This window comes from Mandrillus leucophaeus, unplaced genomic scaffold (genome assembly GCF_000951045.1).
Source record: "Mandrillus leucophaeus isolate KB7577 unplaced genomic scaffold, Mleu.le_1.0 Scaffold574, whole genome shotgun sequence".
NCBI lineage: Eukaryota > Metazoa > Chordata > Mammalia > Primates > Cercopithecidae > Mandrillus > Mandrillus leucophaeus.
Window position 1 is genome coordinate 783344 of NW_012106186.1, and position 20442 is coordinate 803785.

General features: G+C 34.5%; 1 protein-coding gene across 1 annotated transcript in view; it reads right to left on the reverse strand.

The window, feature by feature from the left end:
* Window positions 1–20442, reverse strand: part of LOC105552786 (CUB and sushi domain-containing protein 1-like) — a 1055824-nt gene that overhangs the window by 460238 nt on the left and 575144 nt on the right. The window contains exon 3 of the mRNA XM_011998543.1: window positions 9171–9283. Within this exon, the coding sequence (XP_011853933.1) occupies window positions 9171–9283 (113 nt within the window). The remainder of the gene's footprint in view (window positions 1–9170; window positions 9284–20442) is intronic.

Below are 20442 nucleotides of genomic sequence, written 5' to 3' on the forward strand. Positions count from 1 at the left end.
GGACTAATACAGCCTCACAAGTGTAATTTGTCTTAATGAATTTGCAATGGTCTATTCCAACTGAATCAGAAACCAGATTTTGTGATACAAAGATTTATTTCCAGGGTTAAATGTATGTTAAGTTCACATAACCAACATATAAAGACAAAGTGAAAAATTAATAAATTACAGTTCATAGGAATTAGACTATTGACATTGATACCTATACTGATATGACAGTTTTGTTGTTTTCATTTAAGTCACTCTAGGCCTGCATGTGAAGCCAAATTGTAATGGAAGGATGCCTGCCTAAACAAGGAATTCAGAACAAGAAAAAGTAAAACATAAGATAACTGACAACAATCAGATAAAAGACAGGTTGATACCTCAGGTTAACAGAGTTTATATCATCGATGGACAGAAGCCATTTTTATATTTTCAATAGTTATGAGATTTGTAACAACTTGAAATCTATACAATGTTCTTTCCAGAAAAACACACTTACAAAATTGTGCATATAATTTCACAGCTTCATGGAAAGAGGTATTTCATGACCCTCAAATTAAGTAAGTTAGATATATAGAATATGGATAGCCTCACAGTGGACCAGAATAATTAGTTAACAACCTACATTCACAACCATCCCAGGGAAGGTTGCTCAGTTGACTGCAACCATCAGGGTGCGACTGTGAGCTGGCTAAGGTTTCCTTTCCTTGAGGCTGATCCTAAATGACACAGCTTCTCCTCAGGCTCTGTGCTTTTACTAGGTTCATGAGGCTGCCCAAACCAATTCTATCATTCATTCCTTTATCAGACACATTAGAAGTTACAGGTAGCATGTAAGCCTTGCTAGATTAGCTAAATTTGTTTCTTTAGGGCAGTTCAGCATCTCATCATTTGATTGTCTTAAAGTTGTACTTTCAGAAGGCAATTATATCTCTGATATATCCCCACTTTTAGAAGATGTTAGTGTTCATGTACTCACAGCACTAATTCTTTTCTTTTAAAAATTATTTTATCACAGCAAGAACACTTATTATGAGATCTACCCTTATAACAAATATTCAATTGTACAAGACAGTATTGTTGACTATACATGCAATGGTGTACCACAGATCCCTGGAACTTACCCAGTGAATATTTCCAAATGTCATTTAACATTGATTAGTGGTTCTAATATAGCTAGTGTTCACAACTCCTGCAAATGGAGGACAAAGGAGAGATTTCGGTAGATTCTGGCAAATAAACCTAGAGATAGCTAAGGTGAGGACTCTAGTTCTACTTGTTATAAAATGAGGAAGGAGTGTGTTTACAGGAAGGATACCTGGGTTTACCAGTCTAAGTTACCTAATTAGCCCGGAGAAAAGTAATTACTGAAATTTTGCATTTGTTTCAAGCTCTAGGATTGTTATAAATCTAAAACAATGTTACAGTGTGGGCTATTGGAGAGCCAGCTGCTGTTCCTGTGCTAGCACCTTCTTGAAAATGAAACATTTCTATCGTGCCAGGTGCATCATGCATGCTCCACGCTTTAATTCAGGTGGAGTTTGCGTAATCACTTCAAGGGAGAAATAAATCAGTGCTGACATTCTAAATAAAGCTTTGAGCTTGAAGGGTAATAATCTAGCTGCTCTTTCTAAATCCAGATCCATAGGTGTTAAAGAAAGAAAATTCTGCTTGAGGGATGTGTCAGAGGGATATGCCACATATATTCAGCCAACAGAGGGACACTCTGGTAACAGGAAGCCCCGCCCATCCTTAGAGTTAATCACTTCCTGAAACCTGAAGAAAAGGGCCATCTAGCAGCCAAGATTCACTTTTCTCTGGTGAAAATTCAAGGACTATATAAAAGTGTAGGCCGTTTTCTTTCATAAAATAAATGTTCAATGGATTAAGAAATACTGATCACTCATTTTCTGTTTGTGAGGATTAAATTTCATGTCCTATACTGAGCAAAATTTATAAGAGGATCTGGTTATGCATGGTTTGTAAGTCATAAACTATGATCCATACTGTAGATCACATAATCTCTTGATCTTTAAATCAGTTCAGCGATTTTTTTTTTTTTTAGAAACTTTTGCATGAGTGGGTGTGTTCACTACAGAGAAAATCAAATTCAAAGTTTTCAATTGCAATGCTTACTGGCAGTTTTCCTTTCAGGTTTCGGGGGAATATGAACTACTAGAAAAAATTAAGCTGGGGTTGAGTGTAGATTTTTATCAAAAAATACTTTTGAGTATTTATCATGTGCCAAGTGTCAAGGATTCAAATTTTCCTTAGAGTTAAGTATTGCCCTCAACAGTACAAAGAGTAATGGCCATAGAGTAGGCATATGAGGTGCCATCTATTGGCTTCCATTAAGTGCTGTGGGAATTCAGAATTCATTTACTCCATGTTCTGTCTTCTCCCTGTATGTATTTTGGGATATTACAACCATCACTTAAAACCAAAGGTGATAAATTGTCACATAGAAGTAGATGCAAACAAATGCTATCCCTTCATTTCACAGTCCAGTGAAAGTAATTCAGCTTTTTTGTAAAGGATCTCACAGAGTAAGTTTTCTATTGCAAGGATGAAACAATGTAAACTCAACTTTCTAACCCTGAGCTAGGGCAGAAGGGCTCAGCTCCAGGCTCTCTGAACTCCAGAGAACCCAGGCTCAAGATCATCTGCCTCTGTTCCCCACTAAACTCAGCCTCCATCAACTCTGACTCACTTCTGTGACCCCTCTTCCTGTAAACCACATTGCTGAGTGTTCTCAAAGACAGCCATCTGTTTTTCTCCATACTTCTGCAGGTGTTCCTCCTCACTCCAGAAGATCCTTCTATTGTCTGTCTTCCTTGAGAACTTGTATTCAGGGTCTGACACAAAGTAGACATTTCACACATGTGCCTTAAAAACACACTCTTCAGGTCATGAACCGAGCATCCACTCTGTGATGGTCTCTACATAGCCCATGCAGACCTGGTCTTTCCCTTGCTCTTTTGCTCTGTTTTATAAAGCCAGAATGACTACTGAGTCACATCAATTTCACCAATGTTCTCTTCGATTGTTTCATTCTCCTTCACTAGCCACTGAGAATAAGCACTATTCATTTCATCTTTGTATTCCCATAACTTAACTCAGTATTGTGTCTCTGTTAGAGACCCTGTGAATGCTGAGTAAACAAATGAAAGAAGAAATGAATGAGCAAATCCGTGTATCCACTTACACGTGTGCATGTGTAAGTATGGACAGCCATGTGTGTGAGCACATATGTGTACATATGTGTGCATTTTGAGTGTGAATTTGTGTGTGTATACATAAATAAATGTAATATATACAAGAGGAAACAGTTATTGTATAAAGATTGCAACTTCTGTAGATACATAGACTTGTGGATAATTTCTGCTTTCATTCCCTAGCAGCCGTGGGATCTTGGGAAACTAAAATACTGTAGTTAACTACTTCACTTTCTCTACCTGATAATAATAGGTCACCTTATTTCACTTAGACAATTTCTGTGAAGATTTAATAAGAAAAGGCATGTATGAGCTTTACACCATCCTGGGCATATCTGTCTATCTGTCTATTCACCTACCTACCTAACTACCAACCAATCTACCTACCTAACCATCCATCCATTCTTAATCTATCCATTATCTATCTATCATATATCTAGCTTACACATCCGTTCATTTTTAATTCATCCGTCACCTATATATCCATCTATTTACCATCTACCTATATTACCATCCATTTTCTTCATCATCTATCCATCTACCTATCTACCTTTCTATCTATTCACACATACACTTTAAAGAGAACACAATGTTGTAATTGATAGAATGAATGATTTTAAGACAAAAACAAACATAAAAGAATACAATTCCTTTAGATTTCACTGAGTTCTTTAGACCACATCCATGGGCAAATGCTTTTCCCACTCCAACCAATAAGCAATTTTATTTACATGAAAAATAATTTCTGCCATAAGCAAAATTTTGCTATTTAGTAATACTGAAATCTCTCACTATACCCCCAGTATTTAGTCATTAAAATGTAAGATACTTTCAGATTCTTAGAGATTTTATGCATAAAATTTAAAACCTAATATCCAGAATCTATAAAGAGCTCAATCAAATTTACAAGAAACAAACAAACAACCCCATCAAAAAGCGGGCAAAGGATTATGAACAGACACTTCTCAAAAGAAGACATTCATACAGCCAACAGACACATGAAAAAATGCTCATCATCACTCGCCATCAGAGAAATGCAAATCAAAACCACAATGAGATACCATCTCGCACCAGTTAGAATGGCAATCATTAAAAAAGTCAGGAAACACCATATACTGGAGAAGATATGGAGAAATAGGAACACTTTTACACTGTTGGTGGGACTGTAAACTAGTTCAACCATTGTGGAAAAGAGTGTGGCGACTCCTCAAGGAGCTAGAACTAGAAATACCATATGACCCAGCCATCCCATTACTGGGTATATACCCAGAGGATTATAAGTCATGCTGCTATAAAGACACACGCACACGTATGTTTACTGCAGCACTATTCACAATAGCAAAGACTTGGAATCAACCCAAATGTCCATCCGTGACAGACTGGATTAAGAAAATGTGGCACATATACACCATGGAATACTATGCAGCCGTAAAATAGGATGAGTTTGTGTCCTTTGTAGGGACATGGATGCAGCTGGAAACCATCATTCTCAGCAAACTATCCCAAGAACAGAAAACCAAACACCGCATGTTCTCACTCATAGGTGGGAATTGAACAATGAGATCACCTGGACACAGGAAGGGGGAGCATCACACACCGGGTCCTATTGTGGGGAGGCGGTAGCGGGGAGGGATAGCATTAGGAGATATACTTAATGTAAATGACGAGTTAATGGATGCAGCACACCAACATGGCACATGTATACATATGTAACAAACCTGCATGTTGTGCACATGTACCCTAAAACAAAGTATAATAAAAAAAAAAATTAAAACCAATTTATTTACAGATGGTCCCTAGGGAAGCTGAGGCAAATGTTGAATATGTAAAATTAGTATGTTAAAATAAACATGTGATACTTGTGTTCGCATTTAAGAATTCTCTTTTTAACTACCATGTCAGTTATGATATTTAAAGGAATCTTAATAGATTCCTAACATTCTTATCAGCTTTGCTTTAATCAATAATCCAATTTAACCTTTCTTCTGCCTTGTCAATTTGATTATTATAAATATCTGTATCAAAATGCATACTAATTTCATTCAGATTTATTTCAAAACCTGCCATCCCATGAATACAGTCTTTGCCAATTGTTACGAAAAACTGTGTCCAATCTATAGAATTGCCTTATGCTATGGAGAAAAGTTCTATACAAAGCAAGTAGTGATTCCAGTTAATAAATATTGGAGTCACTATTTCAATTCAGAGCTGGTGCTTTCTATCCAAAAAAAAGTTGTATTATGTAAAAAAAAAATTGTATTTTCCAAAAGCTAGTGGATTATAAAGAATACAATTAACTTCAAAAAACCTTATTTTACTTACAAAATGAAAAAGTCAACCTAAATTATTGCATATAATTCATACAAGCTAAATTTTAAAAATATAACCAATATTTAAATTATTGAAGTCCATGTACAAAGAATTTCTCAAATAGTTTCCAAAACATTTGAAATTAAAAATAAAGATGTGCATTAAAATGGATATTTAGTCCTAGTTTCCAAAACATTTGAAATTATATTCATTAAAAATAAAGCTGTGCATTAAAATTGATAATATTTAGTCCTTAGAACCAAAATAATGAACATTTTGAGTCTAAGAGTTTTGATAATAGATTCTCATGTTTCCAACATTTAGCTTACATTTTTACTAATAAGAAAAACCGTTATAAATAGATCAATTCTTTTTTAAAACCTAAAGACAGAAAAAGTGCATCAGAGAGAGAGACTTTTTGGGGAACAATTTTTAGATGACTGTGTATCACGCAGTCCATATATTTTCTTCAATGTCCTCAAGTCTAGTATTTGTCAGCCTTTGTCTTATGTCAATTTTCTTCCTAGATGTTTTTCTTAAAACATAGGTAAGCTTGATGACAAAATAATGTTTTTTAATACTTGAGATTTTGGTAGAAGAAGAACAATACACAAATAAAATTTATAGACATAGTACTTCAAAATTGGGCACATACAGGAAATTTAATAGTAATCTTATTATAAGTTATATATAATCCTAATATTTTCTGTTATAAATTTATTAAAGACAGCTATGCAACGTTGTTGGTTCACAATGAAAACTAATGTCCAAGTATAGAACTAGCAAGTAAAATCTTACAACACTGAATTAAGTTAGTAACTTCAATTTTATTCTATATTTAGCAGTTAAAATGTGTTAATTTTAATATATACACTTAATTACTAAGACTTGCTAAGGTCTATATTCAGAAAGTCAAACACTCTAAATAATCAATGTTAGCATAAAATTTGTCAGTGTTCCCACTGGATTTCCAGAGTTAAATTCAATGAACAAACACGTTAATTACAATATTTGAATTTATTGTTTCTATTCTCATTATGTAGCGTAATAGTTCCACGTATGAATAATAATTTATGTAAATAATGCCTATTCCAAAGTACTGCCAGAAAACACTTGAGTTCTTTGTCCGGATTATGTTTGTTCCCAAGGTGATCATGTTTACATAGATCTTACATGTTCAGAAGATTCTTCTCCTTTCAAGACAATAAATTTCCACTAAAAATTTATGCAGCAGTCAGGTAATACTACCAAAATTCCATGTTTTAAATAAAAAAATGAATTTATTATAATATGAAAGCTCATTTTATATCTAAATCCAGTTGCCTTTATAGGTCTTGGATTATATGTCAGTATTTTATTCTATTATTTGACTCATACAAATTACTTGATGGGTCAAATAACAGAATCCCTGGGCGGTCTCTTCAAAATAAGAACTGATGGGAAAGGAGGAAATCTCAGATATCAGAAAGAGAATTTTGTGATTCTAAAGCAACTTGAGATATTTTTCTAATCATCATTGATTCTGCTTATATACATATATGAATAGGTGTATTTGCTTAGGTCATGCACTTTTAATAAATTCTCACTTTTTCCCATGACATTGCCTTGGTAAGTTACAGTTGTCTAAAGTTTATGGGTAAAGTATTTGGTACTTGCAATAAAAATTGCTATGAAAACTCTCCTCTAGATTATCTTATCTTTACTCTTCTACTTAAGACTATAATTGACAATTTTTCTCCTAATAATACACACTCATTTTCACAGGAGACCTTGAAGCTAACTGATAAATAGTTTTAAACACACAGATATTAAATACTGGATACAATTTCGGTTTAGCCAACAAAGCACCTTTTTAACAGGGTTTTTTTTTCTTTTAAAACATAGGTTTGGCTTTACTTGTAAACATCAGACTATAATATCACCATTTCAAATCGAAATATCACAAAAACATTTTCTACATAGCCACATTAAAAAATAAATACAGGTAACTTATGACCCTATTCCATTTTCTAGAAAGTTTTCCAGTTGTTCTTTTGGAGTAACACAGAAATATTTTTCCAACATAGACGATCTTGCCCTATCTTCTTTATTATACCATCATGACCACCAGTTAAGCCAACAATAGCCCAGAAATATTTGATAGAACTATTCACGTGGTAATTTCTCAACAGCAAAGGAATTTTCACAACATTAATTTTGGGAACCTAGCAAGACTTCGTTTTCAACTGTCAACTTTATCAGGAGTGGAGAAAAATTGCAAGTTTTCTAAAATGTGGAAGCATTATCTATTTTTTAAACAAATATTGTACATTAACTGGACAAAATACGCTTGGCATAGAGCAGGTATGGATTGCTTTAGAGATGCTTTTTTAATATTCTGCAAAAAATGAAATTATGTGAATTTAGGGTTTATATGCAGTGGTACCTTAATATAATCAAAACTGAGCGCTAATAACATCCATTGATCTTAAAGTAGCCCATTGCTTTCCAAAGATTAACTTATCCCTTGATAGTGTTGTACTTAAAGGTGATAGACCCTTTCCAGCCACTGATACTTTGCTTATGCACAAATGCAGTGGCCTGAACGACGTTAGAGGCAGAATCTCCCACCATTCTCAGCATTATTCCACATGTAACTTTAAATGAGAGGATGAGTCGGTCTATTCCTATGTCTCTGCAAAGAGAACCTTCCACCCTTTTATTTTCTGATAATTTCACTACAGCCAAACTCACTTCCACAAACCACATGTAGATTTTAACTTTCCACAAAATACGATTGTTCCCTAAAGGCAGAGCATTCCCAATAAGAATATGTAATTTGTGACTTAGCAGAGAACGACATCCAAAGTAAACAGTGTGTGTTGCAAATAGGAATTGGTTTACACCTCTACCCACAGATTGCTTTTTAAGTTTACAGACTCCAGAGTTTGTCTTACAGACAATAGCTCTTACATTACATGTAAAAGGCAATTTAAATTTCCATGCAAAACAGTACTAAAGTAGACACAAGTCAGCCTTTAAAGCATTAACTAGTTCAATTTCTTAAAACCTAATACTTGAAGTGATAATTTCATTTTCCAAAGTTCTATCTTTGCCTTTTAAAAAAAATCCTGCCAAAAGCTATTTTAATAATGATAGCCATACCCCAAAGGCACCTCGGCACCAAATCCAAAGACATGAAAACAAATAAAATCTCTACGCCTTGCATGATCAAACAACAGTAAAAGCAAATTCTCTCTATTAAAAATTTCAGCTTTGACAACAAAAGCTCATTTAATGAAATTTCCTTTACTCAAGCACTATCAGTATAATTGTCCAACCAAAAATTTAATAAAGCTCTTCTGCATTAAAAATGAACTCTTTGCCACATAAGAGGGCTATTCAGACTTCTCAAAACTTATTCAACCACAAGTTAATAAAAAGAAAACCCAAAAAAGAAAAGTTCTAGTGATAAGAAAAAAAATTGTGAACATGTTTTAGGCTGGAAAGTTTGGCGATTATAACAGTGTTATCCAATGCCACTGTATTACACCGAAGCCAAATGTCTACACCATGAAATGACCTGTGACAGCAGCATAATTTTTCATTGTTAATTCAGAGTGGTATGTGTTGGATCATTTGGACAGTGAATGCATGTGCAAAACACAATCAATCTCCTACCTTCATATAATGCTTTAAAACCTTGGGCACTCACAGCGAAGTCTGTTGTGAACCACAGAGTGAGGATAGATCCTGTACTCACTATAGACGAGGGCAGCTGAAATCCCGATAATCTAAATTTAAAAACAAACAAACAAAAAAGACACGAACAGAGTTAAAAGTATGAATTTATCAAAAAAGCTTACTTGATGAAGTCACTGAATAACTTTAACAGTGGTATATTCAATTGAAGTATGACATTAAACACTTAGATAATCCGTACACATGGCTTTGGTTGGTAGGTATTTGAAATTAAACATTTTCAAGTATTCGAGTTTGTTTATTTAAATAACTTTTGAGAAAATTTCTTCTTGAAAATTCTTACTTATATAATACACCATAGTCTTAAATGCTCCTTGGTTTTGTATGGCAATAATCTACCGCCAACATTTTTTTAAATTTAAATTTTAATTTTAAGTTCTGGCATACATGTGCAATATGTGAAGGTTTATTACGCAGGTTAAGGTGTGTGATGGTGGTTTGCTGCACCTCTCAAGCCATCATGTAGGTATTAAGCCCAGCATGCATTATCTATTTTTCCTAATTCACTGTTCTTAAATTTTTTCTAATTAAAAAAAAAAAAATATGACAGGAAAAGCGTGTGCATGTGTGGTCGTGAAACAATCTGTGTTTCAGCTGGATTCCAAGCAGTGCTCTTAGGGAAAGTGAGTGAGATGATCAGGATGGCAAAGACCCAGTGCAACAGGCTGTGAGCTGTCCAGAGGGTAAATCAATCCTGACACAGCTTTGTGATCCACAATGGGACTCCCAACATAAGAATGCTAAAAATATCCACATTCTGGTAAGTAGCTTATTTTTTCATGTCATAAAATCTACAAACACCTCTGCTGTGGAGGCTGGTCTGTTCTTTTTCACCCTCCTAGGAGTCTTCCTCCCTCCCTGTCTTTTGGTTTATCACCTTTCCTATCTGTTACAATTCACAGGGATCTTCACCAACTCTCAAATTGTATTCAGTTTTGTAAACTGCAGTATCCGCTGTCTGCTCTTTTTTTTTAAATTCAATCCCCTTAAAGACACTCATTTGTTCTTTTTATTTTTTCCCATTGGATGCCAATCCTAACCACTTCCAGACAGTCCATTCACATGAAGAAGTAAATGACTGATGAACAGAAAAAGAAACCACTGTCATACCAGCAGACAATGCTTTGTGGTTTATATGTTATTGAACACAATACAGAAGACAAGTCAGTGAAGCAAACATTGCTTTAAGAAAGAAACAAAACAGTGAGTTTAAATCCTCCTGTGACTCTGTGACTGAAGACCAGCAAGAATACAGAACTCATCAACCCTCCACAACAGTATTTAATCAATATTTATAGAACACTTTATCCAACAAGAACAGAGTACGCACGTATTTCAAGTGCCCATAGAACATATACCAAGATAAACCATATTTGAGGCCATAAAAACAAACTTCAATACATTTAAAATAACCAAAATCATATAGCATCTATTCTCTGACCACACAGTGGAATCCAATTAGAAATCAGTAAGATAAAAATGACAGAAAAATATATAATTACTTGGAAAATGAACAGCACACTTCTAAATAATCCATGGATCAAAGAGGAAGTCTCAAGGAAAATAAAAATATAGATAAACTGAATGAAAATATAAAATACAACATATTAAACTTTGTAAGACTCAGCTAAGTAGTGCTGAGAAGGTAATTAGTAGCACTAAAAACAGAACTTAGAAAAGACAAAAACTCCCAAATCCCTAATCCAAATTCTCATTGAAAGAACTGTAAAAGGAAAAAAAAAAACAAAACACAAAACAAGCTAAAGGAAACAGAAAGCAAAATAAATAAATAAATAAATAAATAAGAAAAGTACAGAAATCAATAAAATTGAAAGAAAAAAGAACAAATAATGAAAAAAAGAGCCAGTGCTTTGGGAAAAAAATCATTAAAATTGACAAAGACTGACTAAATAATTGGGAGTTTCAGAAGGTACAAGTAGTCATTGTTAGTCATTAAACATCAAATATTACTATGAACTCAGAAGACATCAAAAAAATAAAAAAGTTACTACAGAAACTACGTATGTAAAATTGGCAACTAAGAAAACATGGGTCACTAACTCAAAAAAAAAACTATTACAACTAACCAATGAAAAAATACATAATGTGAATTACCATATAGCTATTAAAACTTACCCCAAATAAATATCCAGTTCCAAATGTTGCTACTGGAGAATTCTACCTTTAAATAATCAACACCATTTGTACACACTTTAAAGAATTAACACTAATTGTACACAGTCTCTTCCAGAAAGTGTAAGTGGATGGAATGCTTTTCTAGTAATTTTGTGGCATTGACACTATCCTTTCCCTTATGGGCTGAATTATGCTCCTCCCACCAATTCATACATCGAAGCCCTAACCCCCAACATAACTGTATTTGGAAACAGGGCTTTACAGAGGTAATTATAGTTAAATGATGTTGAAGAATTCGGACTCTGATCCCACAGGATTAGTGTTCGTTAAAAATAGGAAAAGAGAAGAATACCTTTCTCCCTGGACACATACTGATAAAAGACCATGTGAGCATGGAGCAGGAAGGCTGCTGTCTACAAGTTAGGAAGAGAGCCCTCACCAGGAACTGACTATTCCGGACCCTGATCTCAGACTTTCAGTCTCCAAAAGTGTGAAAAAGTAAAATTGTATTTCTTAGTCCCCATAACTTATAGTATTTTGTTATGGCGGCCTAAGTAGACTAAGACACTCTGATATCAAAATCAGATAAACACAGATAAAAGAAAAATAGTATCTCTCATGCATATAGATGCAAAAATCCTTAAAAAAATAAGAGAAAACAGAAGTAGGCAAGATAAGAATTATACACCATGATCAAATGGTGTTTATTAGAGGAATATAAGAAAGGTCCAATCTTTGAAAATTAATATAATCTGCAATCTTAATGGGCTAACAAAGAAAAATCACAAGATCATAGTAATCCTTGTAGAAGAAAAAAACATTTGACAATAATAATCACTGAATCATGAGAAAAGTTCTACAGTAAAATATGATTGGAGGGAATCTTCTCCAAGTTGACAAAGAATATCTCCACACACACACACACACACACACACACAAAAGCCTAAAGATAACATTTTACTTAGTGGTGAAAGACTGCATGCTTCTGTGTAAGACTGGGAACAAGTCAAGAAATATCTGCTTTGAACAGTTGTATTCAATATTGTGCTGGAATATCCTACAAATATGATAATACAAGAAAAGAAAATAAATGCATATAGGTCAGAAAGGAATAAATAAATTTACCACTATTTGAAGATAGCATGATGACCTTTATAGAAAATGCCAAGGAATCTACAAGAAAACTTGTAGAGCTAATACTTGATATCATCACATGTGCAGGGCACACAATGAACATACAAAAATCTATAGTATTTCTGCATACTAGCAATAAACACATTAACATCAAAATGTGAAATACATAAATCACAATAGCTCAAAAAAGAAAAGTTTTTGTATAAATACAGTAAGATATGCCCAACAGTGTATACAGAAAAATACACAACACTAGGAAAAAATTCAAAGAAACGCTAAATAAATGGAGAGGTATACCATGGTAATAGATTGGAAGACTCAAGGTAAAGATATAGGTTATTTCCAAATTGATATACAGGTTTTACACAATTTATATCAAAATCCCAGCAAGAATTTTTGAAGATATAGCAAGATCTTTTAAAAATGTGTATGAGAAGGCAAAAAAGAAAAAAATAGAATAGCTCGAACAATTTTGTGAGAGAAGAATAAAGTAGGAAAAATAGTTTACCTGATTTCAAGACTTATTTTACATCTACAACAATTAAGACTATTTGGTATTGGCAGATTGGCAAAGAAATAAACCCATAGCTCAATGGATCAGAACAAAGAACCCAGAAATAGACCTAAACAAGTATCTCCAACTTGTTTTCAACAGATTCAAAAGAAATTGCATAGAATAAATCAACAAATTATGATTAAACAATTGGATTACAAATATAAATGTAAAATGTAAAGCAATTATGTTCTTAGAAAAAAAAAAATAGGGGAAGTCTTCTGAGCCTAGGGCTACACAGTTTCCATACTTGACACCAAGTATACAATCCAGAAAAAGAAAAGTTAATAAATTGGATTTCATAAAAATTAAAAACTTTGCTCTGCAAAAGACCCTATTAAGAGGATAAACATGTATGCTGCAGACTGGGAGAACACATGTGCAAGCCAAATATCTGACAAAAGACAAGTATCTAGAATATACAATTAACCTCAAGACTCAACAGCAAAAGACAAACTATTTAGAAAATAGACGACAAGCATAAGAGTCATGTGACCTAAAGGATATCCAGACGGCAGATAAGCACATGAATATTTTACTCTACATCAATAGACATTAGAGGAATGCAAATTAAAACCATAGAGAAATACCATCCTGGGAGGTCACCATCCGTATGGAAACCTCTCCTACCAGGTAGAGGTGGTGAGGACAGAATTGACACAATGGAGAAGTTCAGAATGGCTGAAATAAAAATAAATAATGACAACATCACATGCTGGCTAGAATGTGGAGAAAACTGATTGCTCTTGTATTGCTGGTGGAAATATAAAATGGTACAGCCATTTTCTGTAGAAAACAGAAAACTTCTGGAGAAGTTTGATATTTCCTTTAAAAACGTAACATGCAACTGCCATCTGATCTAACAATTGTTCCACTTTGCAGATGCCCTAGAAATGCTCATGATTGGAAACAGTCCCCATCTTGATTGTAATACATCAATATTCGGTAGTGTAATTATTGTACAATTGTTCTTCTTTGCAGTTGCCCCAGAAATTCTCATGATAGGAAACAGTCCCTACCTTCACCAAATCAACATTCTGGTAGTGTAATTATTGTACCACAGTTTTGCAAGTGGCTTCCACTGGAGAAACTGGTATACAGTACACAGAAACTCTTTGTATAATGTCTTTTAACTACATGTGAATCTATAATGATCTCAAATAATTAAATACATTGGAAAGGTTGAGACTGAGAGGTACTCAAGAACATATTAAGATGAAAATAATCTAGTAACCAAAATAATGCTATTTAATAACAAAACATAAGTTCTAAAAGTAAGTTGAACAAAAACTATTGAGGATAATTTCATTTAGTAAATGCCCATCTTGAAGTTTTACGTATCTATTCGCGTAAGTTTAGGTACAAAATAATGTGATAGCACTTTAAATACAATTTCATGTCCCTTTTAATTATTAAGTTTTATAAAGATTTGTGATTATGAAGGGGTGTGGTCAAATGATATTAGTTCAGGAAGTAGGAACAAGACACTAAGGGATTTTTAAAACCAATGTCATAGGACTACTGTTCGGAGGTTTGGGGTAATTTAATATTTACATATGTAGGTAAAATACAGGCATGTGATCTGATTTCAAATAGCTGGAATGAAATGGATTCATTCATAGTTGTGTGCAAAAAAAATGGAGTCCAACATTAGTTGACAGGGATGTGGAAGGATGAGTGGATCCAATTGATCATAAAGAGCTTTCAAGAGCTAAATTTGTGATTAAATGTTAACGGCCATTTACTCCACACTGGCTGAGAGTGAGGAATCGTATAAGGAGCTGGCAAGACTCACTCCTTGGTGGCTCACACATGTGCTCCTGAGGATGCTGAAGTACTTCTCTGAGGATCTTGTCCATGAGGACCTTTGCAATACATTTTATTCCTGTCTGCCTCACTTTGAGGAATCCCTTGCTTTTTACAAGCAACTGGCTTATTTTCAACATAAAGTAAATTATGAAGCAGAAATATTTTGAAGTAAAATGGAATATTTTGAAGTAAATCCCAACAATCCACACAGGTGTCTTGCAGTAGCGAGTCTTCCTTCTGTCATTCAGATTTGACGGTCCAGGGTAGTATGGGGATATCTTAGTATACATAAAATTATTGACAAACTTTGAATATTTCAACAAAAATATGGCATATATGTTACACCCTATTGTAATTTTTTAGTGTTCTTAAAAAAATACAAGCATGCTAAAGTATCTTCATTTTAGAGAGCTAGACATAGCCCCAAATTAAAGACGTATACATTAAAACATTTTAAAATGTGTTTTCCAAATCTCCAAGGGAGTATGAAATTTTACTAAAGGAAAGCTGTCCATAAATAAAAGGAATTATTTTGAAATGCAAAAAAACTTATTGCCTATGGATGTGACAGACAGACTGACATTAATTTCCAAATGGCATATACAGAGGTTGGGTAATCAGGAAATAGACTACATTCTGTAAATTCAGAAGCCTTATATCTATAGTTATTGGACTAGTAGTTTTTTCAGTAAAATAGCTTATTTTCTATAAGTTATTCCAAATTCTGTTGTAGAATTCATCCAAAATTAGTTGTAGGTATAAACAGGTTTTAAAAATTATAGAGTATATAGTACATAATTTTGAAAATCTTTTATATATTTTATATATAGTATATATAGTAAACCTTTTTATATACTATAGTTTATATGTGAGATATATAGCATATATTTTATAAAGACAATATTTTATACTGTATTTATAGTACATTTACTATACTATAGTGTAGTATTTATACACAGTATTTATGTACAGTATAGTATACTATATATTGTTTACTATATAATATAGTAACAGTAATATATTGTTATTCATATTTTATAGTAATATTTTATTATACAATATAGTAATACAGTAATATTTTATATTACCATACAATACAAATATGATTTTATATGATATAGTAATATAGTATTACATAATACATAGTATACCATATTATGCACTATATTATAGCAGAATTAAAAGTGGAAAGGGGTATTAGTACCAGATGTCAGGTGCTTCAGCTTTTTATTTTGTATAGAAGAGAACTTATGATTAGAAATATTTGGTCACTCAGTAAGGTTTGCCTGGTCTAGGCATGGGGACAATTTGGACAGCAAGAAGTGATCAGTGATCATGTCCCCGTGAGAACTGTTGTGGACAGAACAGCCCCAGAGAGCGTGGGAGATCTAAGAGCACAGGTGGCTGTGGCTCCTGGGAGGTCATCATCCTTATGGAAAGCCTCTCCTACCAGGTAGAGGTGGTGAGGACAGAATGGACACAATGAAGAAGTCCAGATGGATGTGCAGGGACCATCTAACAATTCCTGAGCTGAGAGAGGCACACATGGTGCCCTGCATGGTCCTCAGTACAAGAGATCACTTGAGTTACGTGGCCTCGGTGAGCAGGTCTTGGTGCTGGTGACAAAATACTGGATGCAATGAGTTACATGTCAAATTGCATCAGGACACGGCAGAGGGTGATCTGGAACCAGACACTTTCTCAACCCCCAGTACCTTGGGGTCATATAACTCCCTTGGACTTAGATACCAACCAGCAAAGATGGAATCAAGCAGGCAAGGTTCAGAAAAGACTGAATCAAATACATACACACACACAGTGAATCACATGAGTATATATACATTTTACCAGATTAAAATTTCTGCCATCATTTGGAGAGAGACCCAAAGTAAAAATTGTAAACTCCATGTAATAATCACATTATTTTTATACCTTAACTTTGGCCTCAGTAAACAGTACCTATTATATTTATTTTTCTGTTCTCTTCAGCATATCACTAATTTGAAACCATTAATATAAAGTATATAAATCTCTCAATATAAACTTCAATTACAGATTTTTATCACAATGTATAACCCATACAAATATACACATGTTTAAGCTACTGTATAATTCTTTTTCTTAAAACCTTGTTGAATTTTAAACTCAGGGATCGCTACTTAATATAATGTCTCTAGGGCACAGACTGCCCTTTATTTAAGGCACTTCAAAGTTAGAGTTTCAAATGTTTTTCTGACTCCTCGCTGTGACACTTGATTGGCCCAGTAGTAAAGATATTCCAACTAGCTACTGTACTTGAAGCCTTTCATTGCTATTGTTAAGACATTAAGGTTAAATGTCTTGTTTTTGTATCAGACAATGTCAAGAGTGAATGTGATCTGTCTCTGATGCCTGTTTTCCTCCTCTCCAAAGCACCCATCACATCTATTTGAGTCTGGCTTCACTTAAAAGAAAAAGCAAATCCATGTTCACTTGTACTGCATCCACTGAACCACACATTCTAAACACAAGACAACTAGGAGAGTATCAACCTGATACAAAGAAAATCAGAACGGCTTGTAGCAAGTCAGCTACCTCACATCTAAGGAGTCGCAGCATCTTTCTGTATCATCTGATGCCTACTACAGATTAAAAGTAAGTCCAGGTAGCTTGTTATCTTCCTTGTAAGCAGTCGTTCACAATAGGAATACCTAAATGATTTGCTAGTGCAATATGGAAATGGCTTTTCACATTAATTTCTTGAATAAAAAGTCTGCATGCCTGGCATATGTGTATATTTCTCTACATGACAGAGTAAGTATAGACATAGAAATATGTAAACATGTATTTTCCAATAATAAACTTGCAACTTTCCTCATGACATTTTCAGTAATACTAGATGTGTTCGAGTTCCTTCAGGAAATACAAAAACTACAGAACTTTTAGGGCTTATTAAAATAATTGATAATGATATATTAATAATCCAGGGTTCATTTAAATTTCGGTTATTTTATGTATTTTTAATTTATTTTTTTGAGACGGAGTCTAGCTCTGTCACCCAGGCTGGAGTGCAGTGGCCTGATCTTGGTTCACCGCAACCTCCACCTACCAGGTTCAATGATTCTCCTGCCTCAGCCTCCTGACTAGCTGGGACTACATGCACCACCACCATGCCCAGCTAATTTTTGTATTTTTAGTAAAGATGGGGTTTCACCATTTGGCCAGGCTGGTATCAAACACCTGACTTCAGGTGATCCACCTGTCTCATCCTCCCAAAGTGCTAAGAATATAGGCATGAGCCACTGCACCTGGCCTTATTTTATGTATTTTTTAATGAGTTGTACATATTTACAGTGTACAACACAATGTCACACTGTATATGTACATCATAAAATGATTACTACTGGCAAGTTTTTTCTATGAAGACATATATATATATATACACACACACACACACACACACACATATATATAATTGGATAGAATTCTAAAAGGATCATGCCTGTCTTCACGAGTGGTTATATTTTAAAAACACCATGAGATTTCAATAGTCCTATCACTTCTTGAAGAGAATACTGTAATTTCTTATAATTTTGGTTTCATTGCTCTTCAAGAGATTTACATGTGTATATGTGTATATAGAAATACACATATTTTATAGACACACATCTACATATACAAAATACATTGGACAAAGAAAAAGCATTGTCCTTTCACACCAAAATGTTTTGTAAAGAGTGACTCGGTTTGGTTCTTTGGCAATTCCTTCTGTCATTTGGGAAACAGATTAGCTTATACAATTTGTAAAATTCAAGCTGAATCAGAAAACTGTAAAAGCATAAGACTCATTATGGAAGGACTTGGTACATACTGATTTAGGAGGCAAAGAAAGTGAAAGTTTAGAGGCTAGACCAGAGAGAGGAACGGATGCACAGAGGGCGGCCCTTCATGCTGGGTACCCCAAGAGTTGGACCCCAATATCCCAAAGGAACAGGAGCTCCATGAGGGCAGACGTGGGTCCCCTGTAACTCACAGCTCTATGCTGAGATTCTAGAATGCCTGGTGCATGGAAGTGCTCCAGCCGTATTTGTTGAAATATCCCAGCAACCCCCTCCCAGCAGAGCCAGGATCTCATTGGCTAGGAAAGAACTCCATGCCCATTCGGTTAAGTTCTATGGAATGAGGGAATCCTCTCCCACGTTTTTGGCTAAGACTTGGGGATGGAATCAGTGGTTACCCATCGGGGAATGAAAAAGAGGAGAGGCCAAGGGGAGAATCCATTCGAAGCTGCGCTGGAAGATGAGGTCTCCTTAACTGCCCTCCCACTGAACGGAAATCGACCGCCTGAGTTTTCGGGATGAACCAGGAAGTATAAATGCAGAAACAAAAAATCCATGTTTAAATCTCAGAAGTGAGGTTTATAAATAAAGCTAACTGTGTGGATTCCACAAAGCAAATCTATGTCAGAATCTATCCTATGTGTGCTTTCCTAAGCGAGGGGCCACCTTTATCTCAAGAGTTTGGCCCCGGGTTTCTCAGGCCATGAAGACCAGCTTGGAGAAGAAAAGTTCTAAAATCACATCTTACGTTTCGGTGCTGAAAAAGTATTACAATTAAAACTCTGCATATTGCTTTAACTGATAATTTTCCTTCCTAAGAGGCTTACATCATTAAAGGCTTATCAGTTTATTCAAATACATCATTGTTTACCTCATGGTTATGACATAGTCTACCTTCTCCCGGGACCCTGAGAGGAATTTCATTTGGTTATGGTGATTTAATATACATGGTATATCATAGTTTGCACTAAACAGAAATTTCCTTCTAAGAAATTTCACTCTCAGCAGAAGCCAGAGATGCTGTGTTGTTTTTACAAAGGAACTCTAATAAAAGTTCCTTTGGGGAAGAAAATAAATTTTCCCCAAATTGCATTCTACACAAGTTTGTCAAGAATTAATTCCACTGATCCTTTTTTTTTAATCAACGCACCAAATTATTTTGGGCAAGTTATTTTATAATTACAGTGTCTGTAATAGACTATTGGAAACAAAAATCTAAACAGATTTTGCCCCCAAGCATGAAATAGCATCCACATGACGTATATTTAAGACAATAAAACCATTTATAAATGACATTAAAACAGTAACAGCGGTTTTCCTTTCAATTGTCATTGTAAATACTTTACTCCAGTGTTTTCCCCTCTACTCTTATGCCTTCTGTGTGATCAGCACCAGCTTCTCCTGAATGAGGATCCATAAATTATCTCAAGAGTGCAAAATTCATTCGTAGAATTTTTATGTCAAGATGCTTTTCAATCTTTTCTCTCTCAGATATGCCACTTTTCTATGGAAAGACTTTGGATAAGACCTGCGCTTCTTCAGAATAACTCACGGAGTTTCCACTTTATTTTCTCCTCTGATCATTAGTATTAATATATTTAATCTTAAACAGACCGCATGGCTGTGGAAAACGAGGTAAAGCTCTGATTTGCTCACAGGCAAGGGAGGGAGTAGGTAGCGACCCTTCGAGTTTATTCCAGGTCTGTTTTCATTATCTCAACATTAAAAAACATACTGAAAT